The 12,268-nt window shown below is 36.9% G+C and overlaps 1 protein-coding gene across 1 annotated transcript in view; it reads right to left on the bottom strand.

Annotated features, from left to right (window-relative positions):
- Positions 1-2,618: 2,618 nt before the first annotated feature.
- The window catches only part of DMGDH (dimethylglycine dehydrogenase), an 89,829-nt gene continuing 80,179 nt past the window's right edge, over positions 2,619-12,268 (bottom strand). The window contains exons 12-13 of the mRNA XM_012721959.1: positions 8,159-8,293; positions 2,619-3,143 (exon numbers count right to left, since the gene is read on the bottom strand). Coding sequence (XP_012577413.1) covers positions 2,928-3,143; positions 8,159-8,293 — 351 coding nt within the window. The 3' untranslated portion in view covers positions 2,619-2,927. The remainder of the gene's footprint in view (positions 3,144-8,158; positions 8,294-12,268) is intronic.

The following is a 12,268-nucleotide window of genomic DNA, read 5'->3' as shown; positions in this document are numbered from 1 at the left end:
CTGCGCCACCAGGGAGGGCCGATACTTTTTATTTTTATAGGAAGTTTTATCAGAAGAAGGTACGACTAAGTTAATATTTGGTTCTCGGCTTTTTTGGGACTTTGGCTAAATGATGCTACTTGTTTAGCTGAAACTTTCTTCTTTTCACAGCTGCTGCGTTTCCTATGTCAACCTTGTTTTTTGTTCAATTCCAATGTGTACAAAATTCTCTCCATAAAGCTTCAAGATCTATTCCGTTTTCTATTTAATGTCCCACACAGCATACTTCTAAATGTTTTATTTTTCAGTCACCTTTCCTATCAGTGGAAAGGGAGAAAGATATAGATTGTTTAGCATGTGAACATTAATAACATAACAGTATCCATAAATATTTTTGTGCTGCTAATCCTAAATTGTCTATCCAGCCTCCATCTTGTTACCTACAGTTCTGTATTCCTAAAGCAAGATCAGAACTGCCCAGTCATAGCAGTCCAACCCTACAAGATGCCTTTCACATCAATTAAGAGCATAAAGCTGGATCACCCTGGGAAGGGTATGCATCATGAGGTATGACCGGGAACGTCCAGGGGGCGGTTGACTGGTGTGTAACGAAAGACCCCAGAAGCTGATCAGTGGAATGCATTGTTGATAAGATTGAAATTCTGACTGGGGAGTGAGGCTTGAAATATGGTTCGGAGCTATCAACAGATGAGAAGTACAGTTCCACCTTTCCCCTGCTTCTTCTACTTCTCCTTTTCTACGTCCTCACATGATTAATGCTGTATGACTAGTTTACCAATCAAAAGGCCAGAATCTTGCTCTTGGGCAGCATCCTGCATTATGTCGTCTGCTCCAAGACTCCCGTCTCTATCAGTGTGGTGTTGCCCAACGCAACATATTTTGATGATTTCACAAGGAAGTGTTTCTGCAGTTCCAGAAAGCTTTTCTAGCTCAAAGGAAGAAAATATTTAATGTTCACTATCATGTACTTGAGAGCAAAATGAGTGTGTTTCTGTGTGGCACTAGACTGCTTTGGAGCATGCTGGCTGTTTCTGTTCACAGCTGACGTGAAGCCTGGAGTCCATTCCTTTGAGACACCTCATGTGTGTAATCCACTTTGTAGAACCTGTGGTTTTAGTCAGACTCATCTAAGTTATGTTTCTCATCTAATTGGCTTATAGGCCATCAAGAACTTCAGGACATCACTCTGTTTCTCTCTCAAGGCCTTTCTCCTTGTTAGGACCTCTCAATGCCTGGGGCCTCTCAGCATCTCTTTTTATGCTCTTTTCAGTTTTTAGTACTAATTGGTTTATTCTTTGATGGGTCAGAGTTCAGATTCCTATGGGAAGAGATCTGGTTAACTGGGCTCTTCTTTCCATGACCAACTTGCGTTGTATGTCAGTCTCTGGATTGGCTGCCTTGCCAGGACCACTGAGCAGGGTGGGAATGGGGGTGCTAAAATGACCCAACAGCAGCTAAAAACCAGGGCCTCCCTGGTGGCAGAGGGGTTAAAGCTCAGCACTTTCACCAAATTTATTAAGGAAATCAAGACGAAACATCTTTCATACTGTGAAGAGGATTTTTTTCAGTGTTCACCACTCATCCAAATATTTTTTTATTGATCAGTTTTAGTGCTATATTAACTGTAGGACATGAGTTCAAGGCTGCTTTCATTAGTGTTGTTTTTATACTTCTTGTTATTATGGTATCAAGAGAAAACTGGGAAAGTCTATCTTGCAGAGGAAGAGTTCAGAGATGGTGAAACACCCTAAAGTTAAAAGACTATAGAGAGGCAGAGAATGAGAAACAGTATCAAAGACTTTAATTTATCATCTAATACCAGAGCTGGAATGGAGGGTTTGATTAATATTCTTGATAATTAGGAAGTGTTGGGATTGCCCTTTTTTCCTCATGTAAGATTACATACTAAAGAAAACTGAATGACATGTTAAAGAGTCTTCAAGTATGATTACAGAATCTTATGCTTTAAATTCATCTTTCTTTAATACCTAGAGAAAGATTGATGAATCTATAACAAATATATGCACATAACATAAATTATAAATGACAAACTACTTTTTATGATTTCTTTTTTCAGTTAATCCCACCCAAATAATTTCAAGAAGTATACCAACAGATTTGTTCTAAACAGATTTTTTTTCTAGCTGTAAATGGAGGGCCAATCCTGTCAGCTCTTAAGCTCTTGTTTGACCTGTTTTGTCAAATGCTTTCTGGAATGATATTCAGAATGGTGCAAAGTGGTGTCAACTTGCATTAATTCTTTTCCAAAGAGAGGTGTTCAGTATTCCAAGTGTGTTTGTACTGGCACAATCTATTTATGTTTCAGCTTCATTTCAGAAGGTTTACAAGCACTGCTTTATTTGGAACTCTATTCTTTTTTGCAGTTTCTCTTCTATTGTCCTTTGAAAGGACAATAAGGGTGTCCCATAAAGCTGCTTTAAAGACGGCCATTAAGAAAATAAATATTTCAGAGGACTGATTAAAATACATCAGTGCAAAATCTTGTGATTTTACCATAGATTATAATCCAAAAAATTCATTTATTCAATTAAAAAAAAAACCTCAATGAAGTAAATCCATCAACAGTCTTGTATTTTGTTCCTATGTAAAACATAATTTATTAATTTGTTTTTAGCTAATAAGAACCATACATATGTTCTTAAAATTATATAGTGTCCTCTAATTCAGTTATAATGATTGCACATTCTCCTGATTGAATTTCATGAACAATAATATAGGGTAATACAAACATTTCATTTCAAATTCCTTCTTTTGAAATGACAATGTAAATCACTTCTCCATCATTTATCTTGTTTAAAAAGCAATTGAGAGAAAAGTTTGACTCTAAGTCTAGATTTTAAGGTGAATTCTTGATTTTGCTTCTTCCTCCAGAAACCAATTACAATCATGACTGCTGAAGATCTTTTTCAAATTTTGTTCTTTCCGCCTTTCTTCTGAAGCCGGTTCCTGGTTGGTTCTGTCAATACCAATGGTTCTTGTATGATGACTGCAGGGTAATTTTTGCCTAATAGCTCAACTTCCACTTGTTGTCCCACTTTACTCAGCTCCACTGGAACATACGCAAAAGCCAGACTCTTTTGGATGCTGTAACTATAGCATCCAGATGTGGTGTTGCCAACCACCTGAAAAACAAAACCTCCAGTCCTCAGATCTTGGTCACAGCTTTGTGCTCTTCCCTAGAAGAAACACTTAACACAGAGATTCAACTTACATTCTGAAAGTTGTCGGACAACACAGTGAGAAAAACTTTACTTTTTTTCAGAAGACTAGTGAAAGTTTATAAATTATGAAAATAACTCTGAAGTACAAATATTACATGAAATGCTCATTCTTAAAAAATAAAACCTACTTTCTTAACATCTGGCATTCTTTTGCTCAATTTCCTGCCAATAGATCTGATGGGAAGAAGGATCTAATATTTTCATTTTTAACTTTAAAAAAGCCTTTTCTCATCAAACTAGCATTGCAATAATGGGAACAAGGAGTATAAATCTGAAATCCAAATGCAAACTTAGTCATCCTTCTCTTTTGGGGTTTAAAAAATGACCTGTTAAAATAGTGCTGAATTGAGCTATTTATTAATATATCAGTAGTCAATGTGAAGCGAACATCACATATATAAATATATATCATTTATACATTTTATAAGTTTATTTATGCACTTACTTAAACATTTATTTATACTGCTAGACATTCCAGAGAGTAGCTCAGGCCTGCTTCCTACCTCTGCACATTTCCAGCTAATTTGGGAATGAATATAGACACAAGAAATATGACTAAGAAGTCAAGGAAATCACCATAATTAAATAGGATTGCTCCATATGCTGAAGATGGATAGAATTAGGTAAGTAGAGATGGGGGATGAAACTTTCTAGTCTGGGTAACTGCAAGGAGTTAGGCGCAAGTAATCAAAATTAAGGAGGGTTAATAAGATAATTGGGCATGGAAAACATAAAAAATGCTGAGCATGAAATCAACATTTAGGAGATGAAAACAAAGGCTTTAGCTGTAAAAATAATCTCTATATAACAAGCCTGATTAGAAGGTAAGAGGATTCATGAAAACTAGACCTAAGGAAAGGATAAAAGAAAAAGAAAAATTGAGTAAAATGCAAAAATATTGCAATACAGAAATGTCAGGTTAAAACACCACATTTTAAAAAAGGATCAGGAAGACAGCCAAAGCAAAATGTATTGTGCATCCCTACTCAAAATAGCTTCTCCTGGCCACACAAGGGAACATTACCACTACAGTCTCCCCAGCTAGCCCAGACGACTGCTTGGGACTTTCTCAAATCACCCCCGTGGACTTTCAGTGTCTCAGCAAAGAGCCTACTACAGTCAACAGTGTCCTTACATACTTCTTATCTTTTAGATACCAGCACATACATGATATAAATACACACTTGATAGGCCCAGTTTTTAATTATCTTGTTGAATTCCAAATCAGAGGATCACTGTATCACTGTTGAACGTATTATGGTGAGAACTAGTTGATTAAAACAACAATATAAATGCATTCATTAGTCAAAACTGCTCTCAGGCAGATTTATTAACTACCCAGCTATTGCTGAGCCAGCACACATACGATAGCACTTGCTAAGCAATTTGCTTTTCTCCCATAGATCACAGTTCAGTATAAAGCAGAGACCTGAGTCAGAGTGGTTGGGGCTTTAATCACTGCTTTTTTGAAAGACATTCTTGGTAAACAGAGGCTTCATTTCCCAGTTCTGTAAAACAGAGATCTATATGTGCAGTCATGACACAGTAAAACTGGTTTGCTTGGTAATTTAAAATAAATAAATAAAATTCTAAGAGGCCTTAGTAAGTAAGTAAGCTCTTGACCAAATTCCCTACACACTGGATAAAAACCCTACAACGACTGTCAGAGGCTGTGCATCATTTCCTCAGAGTTCCCATCTCTTGAAATCCCAGCAGTCGTTACTCCTGCACTAGTAACTTAAAGAAACAGCTTATCTATTTTGTGAATGCTGTCTTAAAATCACTTAACTGTTTAGTTTTCATTTGGTTACTTTAATTTTTCTTCTAATTGCTCTCTAATCTAGGGGTGAGTAATTCAGAATATTTTAGAAGTCTAGCCTTTGCTTTTATCTTATTACTAAACCTCCATGGAGAGATTTTCTCTAACATTAATTTTATATTGTTCTACCTTGAAATCTTCCATATTCAATGAAATCCATTCCTTCTTTTTTTGTTCCGTCAATGCCCTTTGCCGAGTAGGTTCTCATTCTCAGATTCTGTGTGAAATTAAACATTGGTCTCCTTTCACCAATGTAAACAAGCCTCATTTATTTTTAGTCTTTTTTCATTCCTCTCTTAGTTATGTGACTTGAAGCTGCCACTAATTAACTTAGGGATGATAACACAGTAAATAATTTTTATCAGGCTAAAATAATTTAAGTTAGACAATGCAGTTCATTTCTTTGACAGCTCCCTTCACTTTTGTTTATAAGTAGTGAAAAAGAAATGTTCTAAACTCTTTTTCTCCAGAACTTGCCATCCTAAGTTTTATAACAAATAAAAGCCTTTTTCATGCTTTAATTTAAAAAATTAATTATAAAATTTAATTCAATCATAATCTCTTTCTCCAGGACTATACTCTCCCAACTGGATGCTACTTTTTTCCAGGGCACTAATTACCCTTTACCATGCTATTTACTTATTTTGTTCATTGCCTATCTCTTCATCCCCCTGGAATATGAGTTCCAGGGAGTACAGAGACTCTTGTCTGTTTTTTCACTGCTGCATTCCAAATGCCAAGAATATAGATAGGACACAGTAGACATTCCATAAAAATATGTAAAATAAATGAATAAAGTTGTACCCTATTTTTAGTACTATAATATGTATGATAATAGAATACCAAATACCAACAAGCACTGTGCAAGTCCAAAGTAAGGAATTATAAAGCAAACAATTTTATTTCCCTCTCAGAGTATAAAGTGGAGCAAAGGGGGCCATTTGCATGATAAAATGACCCTTCAAACTATCAAAGTGCAGACAAGCTGACATGGGAAAAATTCAAGCAACATATTATTAATAAAGGAAAAACAATTGGATTAGCAGTTTTGTAAGCAGATGGCTCAGTGTAGGAAAGTTGAAAAATATAACATGTGCATTTGAAGCATAGATATGGCAAAGGAAATAAAATTCTGAATGGAACTTGAGTTTCCAGGATTCTTCTCCCTCAAAAAATATATTGAGGTATAAGTGACATATAAAACTGTGTAGTTTGAGAGGCTAATTTCCCACTTTAATTTCAGTATTTTATTTTAAATGACTACAAATCTACCTGTTGACCATGGCTGATAAGTGGTTGCATAAAGAATGCTACACTATAATGCACTATCACTCCGTGGCCAAGTAGAAGAGAGTGTTGTTTTAAGGATGGGTATGGACTATGTTAGGAATAATAGGAAAGTTGGATGAGAACAGACTGAAAATGTAAAATGAAACAAAGATGAGAAAGGGAAAATATAATAGCTAAGGGGAAATAAATTAGAAGTAGCGTGAACCTTAGACATTATTACACCCAATTGCTTCATTTTATAGCTGAAAGACCTGAGGCCCAAAGATGCTTACATCAGGTCCAGCAGTTACTTCATAGCACAGGTGGGTTTTGATGGAAATTACGAGCAAATCTTAAAAGGAAGGGAGAGCTCATTAAGTTAAGAAAGACGACCCACAGATCTAGAACAGAAGGACAGGAGGCTGTAAGAGTAGGTGTGGCTCAACTAGAAGAGCAAACTCTTCACAATTAAAGGTGGAACATTTAAAAAAGGTCTGAGGTCTGAGCAAAGCCTGTTGGTTTCACCATGTCAAATAACAAATCACATCCTCCTGTTCTTCAGCCAAATATACACACTGTCCGTGTATCATTAAGTGATAAGGAGAATACAGGGGGTTGGCAGTAGAGACAGAAGAGAACAAAATGAAGTAGTTAGCATGGTTTAGAAGAAAGGGCAAGCATATCAAAGTTCAACTACACCTGGGCTGGAAAGCTGGCAGTCAACTACTAGTTGTATAACCTCAAGCAACTTAACCTCTCTGATACAAACACTCATTTTAAAGTGGGAATGTTGCTACATATCTGGGAGAGGTGTTACAAAATTAGATGAGTAAATACATAAAAAACATCCAGCACATAGTAGAAACCCTGTTGTTAGTTCTGCGTCAAACTGACTCATGCCTGAGTCCAAGTGGCCTTTCCTTAGTAATCCAAGGGCTGAGATCTGACAGCACTGGACTTCTCCAGCCCCAAGTGTTTTTATCACTCTGAAAAGAAGGGAGAAATGAAAACAAATATCAAGGAGATTGAGGTGCATGAGAAAAAACCTGGGTCTGGAACCTCAGTCTTGGTTATTGCTCAAGCAGTCCTGTCCAAAAAGGAAGAGTTGTTGAAGGCCGACCTGATGGTCTCCATGGTCAAAGCTAAGTGTCCCACACTAACCTAATAACTAACACAGGTCAAAACACAGCAACATCTTAGGGTTTTACAAACAGCTGAAAACTGGAGGAAATAAAAGTCTTTTATCAGTTATCTAACTCTGGTTTTACTGAATAGTACTAGATAAAACAAAATGTAATATTCTAAAATAAAAATAAGGTAATTTTACACTGCCTCGAAAAGCAAAATGGTTTCTACTTTTTAACTTTACTTGTAAGGTTCTGCCCTCTATCATCATAGATGCTTTTATCTGAAATTTTTTCCTGCTACTGTGCTAAGAATTACCTCCTTCTGAAAGCTCCCCAGAGGCTAAACCTCATACCAAATTCTTGACAAAAGACTGTCTCTTGCATTCACAGAATGGATGTTATGAGCAGATGATTTTACCCTCCAAATCATACCTTCCTCTTTGAACAGTGAATTTCAAGTCCTTGGTTTAGTTTCTTTAATGAAAGTGTATAGAGTGTTACATTTTCAAAAAAAAAAAAAAAAAAAAGGAGCGGTATTCCATTTTCCCTTCAGTTAATTCACTTGTTTCCTGAATTTCAGCTCAGAAATCAAAGGTGTGTCATGTCACCTCATCCATAGATAAATAAATAACAAAAGGCAACAGAAACAAGGAGAGCTTCTGTTGTACACTGAGCTGTCCTGGCCGAGCCCCAGCACTCACCTTGCCATCACACCAGATGCTTTCATTTCCCTCTGGATCAACATCGTCCGTTGCCAAGGTGAGGCAGACCAGTCTCCGTTTCAGCCCCTTGGCTTTAATCTGTTTCAGTGCTTGCTTTCCTATGAAGTCTGCTGGCTGCAGGAATCCAAGATAATGATGATGAATGAATGCTCAGACACTGTGACAAGGTTAGAGATGCAAGCATTTAAATTTGTCTTTGCTATTTTCTCGCCAATTACACATTAAATAAAAATACAGATTGGATCAAATGTCTAGACAAATATTTCTTAGTCCTCAAATGACAGTCTCAGCCACCTATTCCTTCAGAATAGGTTAGAATTAAGGGTAATAACTTGTGATAACAATTTTACCAGAACCATCTAGGCAGAAAAAAACATAAGCCATGATGTTGCAATGGTAGATTATGAAAGTGACCCTTGTAGCTAATGGTTCTGGACAGTGGTACTGGCTGGCAGTGAGCAAGACACAACTCAATTTCTACCTAAAATAAGTTTTTTACAAGAAGGAAATTCACTTTTTTGAAATGTGGTGCCAAAACCACCTCAAAATGCTGTATAAATATTTATTTTTCCTTTCTTAGAATAAAGATATTGAAAATATCAGCCTGATGGGTTGCATTCATTAGTTCTTTTAGGGTATTTATTGAGTCCTGACTATGAGGCATCCTGATCAGCCCTATGTGGTTAGACACACACATTCTGATCAAAGAGCTTATTCTGGCAGTGTGCTTTTGAACCTATTTTTTTCTGCTTCCATGCAACACATGACAGATGACATTCCTACTATTAGTGACCTCCCTGGGGCACGCTCAGGGTTATTCCCAATGCAATGCAAGGAGAAAGAGTGACAATGTTATAAAAATAACCTTGAATCCATTCTTACACATTAGGAAAAAAGTCTTTGGACCAAGCAAACTTTAGGGCTTTCCGTGTTAGCAACCCACATTCTGACTGAGTTGAACAAACAGGTGAGCAATGGCTCCTCAGAGGAGACACTCAGCTAATAAAGGGGAGACAGTGAATCATCAGAACATCAGGGACACTGGACAAGTGTGAGAAACTAATCAGAGGCTAAAAGTAATCAGTATAGATTAGACTGATACCAGCGGATGCTGTGATAAGGTTTCTGTATAAATGTGCCCAAGCAAGTACCTGTTATCTTATGGGGAAAAAGAGAATTTGTAACAAAGAAACCATATCTTTAGTGAATGAAATTCAAATAGAGATGACAATGTGAAAAACAAAATTCTCAAACAGTTCCAGTATACAAACTACTCTAAAAGAAAAGAAACAATTTTAATTTTTCCTGAGGCTAAGAGGAAAGAAAATATTTTATGCCAAAAATGTTCTTCACCATCAACATCTAGAATTTACACCATTATTTCTGCACACAAAACATTAAGGTTTGAGTGCAACAGGTCACCCTTACCTTCAGTCAAACTACAGTTGGGTTCCCTACAAGTGTTCTGCCTGAGACCCCCAGTTACTCCTTTACTGACTCAGAGCTTTTAGAGAAGACTGAAACTTTAAATTGCTGACCTGCACAGGAAGCTAAAGAAAACTCCTATTGGCCAACGTTAAAATAATGTGCAAAAAGAAAGTCTAATTCTTCCCCCACCCCCAATGTAACTCAGAAGGTAAGAACCAAATACAAAGCTTTATTCTGAATACAATAAAATTGAGGGAAAAGATTCAAAGATCGGAACCTAAGTTACTTAAGACAAGATTACTTAAGGAATATGACAATGAATTCATAGGAGATTAAGTCATTTGAATTCATGTATAGGATAAATTCATAATAACAAGTCATAATGAGCCAAATTTCACTAAAGAATGTATACCTAACTAAGGAAAGAACTATATAGCAACATTTTTTTTTTTTTTTGCTTACTTTTAAAAAGAAGGCTTTAAATCATGGATGCAATATTGGATAAAATCATTGATACTTCAATTTCAATTATAAAGTACAATTTTTCAGACTGATTGCATATAAGGCACTGATTTTTGTGTATTGATTTTGTATATTTCTACAAAAAAAAAAAAACAAAACAAAAAACCCTCAAGCCATCTGCAGCATTATGGATGGAGCTGGAAGGGACTGTGTTAACTGTAACAAGCCAGAAGGAAAAATAAATACAGGATGGTTTGACTTATAAGTGGAATATAGAGAAAACAAACAAAAGGTCAAGAAAGAGATAAAACTAGCAAAGTCTCCCTCTAGATCTGAGGCCTAGAGCTAGGAGGAGTCAGAGCAGGGGGCAGAAGAGCACAAAGGACAATGTGGCAGCTCCTGGGCGATGTGGTGGCGGGAGAATTGTGGCCTCTAAACCTGGGGGGAGAAACCAAGCACTGCACAAAAATGTACAACAACCCAAGAAAAGGCATATAATTTTTAGACACCTAATTAAAAGTAAGCAACATATACTTAAAAGACAGATAAGAGATAACTTCAATCTGCCCCTTGAGATAATTCTCCTTCCCAAATTAACTTCTGCACCTGATCTGGGAAGATGCAAAGTGGGACAATGGCATTTCATTCTCATTTTACTTGGCTTTCCTCCCAAGACTGTAGATTTTATTCTACTCTGCAGTTATTAATTACAAATGAGAGAAGAAAATGTATCTGAAGGTTAATACTGTGATTAAAACTGGTGCTTTCAGGGTGACCTGAGAATAAAAATATATCTTTTTAATGAGTCACTGCCCAGTTAACTGTATAAATAGCTACTAAAGTATACATTTCCAGGGCCCTGAAACTATAGCTTAAAAATAATTCTGACCTTTTTTTATTATTGAATTTAAAACAAAAGTCATTAAAACAGACACCAACAATACATACAAATATAGATGAAAACATTAAGTAAATTTTAAGTGAAATATAACTTCATATCTCTTTTTAGCTCTATATTAAAAAGCAAACATGTACCTAAAAGGGAATGAAATAAATTATAACTATATTTTTGGTGGTGATTCTCAGGGAAATGGAGAGTCATCAGATATGTGTTTAATGTGGAATTTGGCAGCAGTTTAAGGACAGGAAAATTCTAGTGCTGACAGTCAAGGTAGAGGGCTCTCTACTCTTAGACCTAGCAATGAGAAAAATCTCATCTTGACCTTTTTCTGTTTGATATATTTGGAGTCAAACCCCATAAAAAATTTTAAGAAAATCATCATTTCATTTATTTTTTCCTCCAAAGTTGTTTCATGCTAAGTATCAAAATAAGTACCAAAGGTATACGGGAATCTGTATAAAGCCCAAATCCCAAGAGAGACCTCTTTAGAAATCAGGCAAGGTGGGCCCTCGCCCTCCCTGGTAGCACAATGGGTTAGCAGCTTCAGTGTGAGTTGAATCCCAGGCCCTGGAGGTGACCCCCCTGGCGCAGCAGACCTTTCCTGAACTGCCCACTGCTCCCCTCAGAGTGTACTTCATAGATCAGCCTGTTCTACTCCCCACTCTGTCTCTGGTAAATCCTCTCACCGCCCCTGAACCTCTGGCTTGTAACATATTCTATATGCATAAATAAATAAATCTTAGAAAAAAATCTGTATTGCTTTAAAAAAAAAATTCAGGCAAGGTGCTGGTTGTGAGATGATGCTCCTGGTTTAAAGGGTGGAGAGAACAGCAGAAAGACTGCTGGCTACCAGCTACTGTAACTGGCAAAGCGGAGGATGACAAACTGTGCCTCAATCCTTTCCTGAAAATTTTCTCGTTTAAAATGGGGCTCTGGGCCTCCCTGATGGCACGAGGTTAAGTCTTAGCACTACGAAGCTATTGGCAGCCACTGCAACATGAGTTCAATCCCCAGCCTTGGAGCTGACCCACATGGCACAGTAGACCTCTCCTGTCTCACCCCCTGCTCCCCTCAGCAGTGTATTTCAGTAGATATGCCTGTTCTGCTCCCTACTCTGTCTCTGGTGAATCCTCTCAATCCCCCTCACGCCACCCCCACACCTGTGGCCTACATCTCAGCTCCTGTATGGCATATATAAATAAAATCAATCTTTAAAAACAAAATAAAATTGGGCTCAGATATGACTGTTTAAAAACAATCCTTTCATCTTAGCTAGAGGAAGTAGGTGAGAGAAAGAT

Source organism: Condylura cristata, unplaced genomic scaffold (assembly GCF_000260355.1).
Source record: "Condylura cristata isolate star-nosed mole 26May11 unplaced genomic scaffold, ConCri1.0 scaffold00007, whole genome shotgun sequence".
NCBI classification, from domain to species: domain Eukaryota; kingdom Metazoa; phylum Chordata; class Mammalia; order Eulipotyphla; family Talpidae; genus Condylura; species Condylura cristata.
Note: the sequence above shows the minus strand (reverse complement) of the source record. Positions and strands in the feature narration are given on the sequence as shown.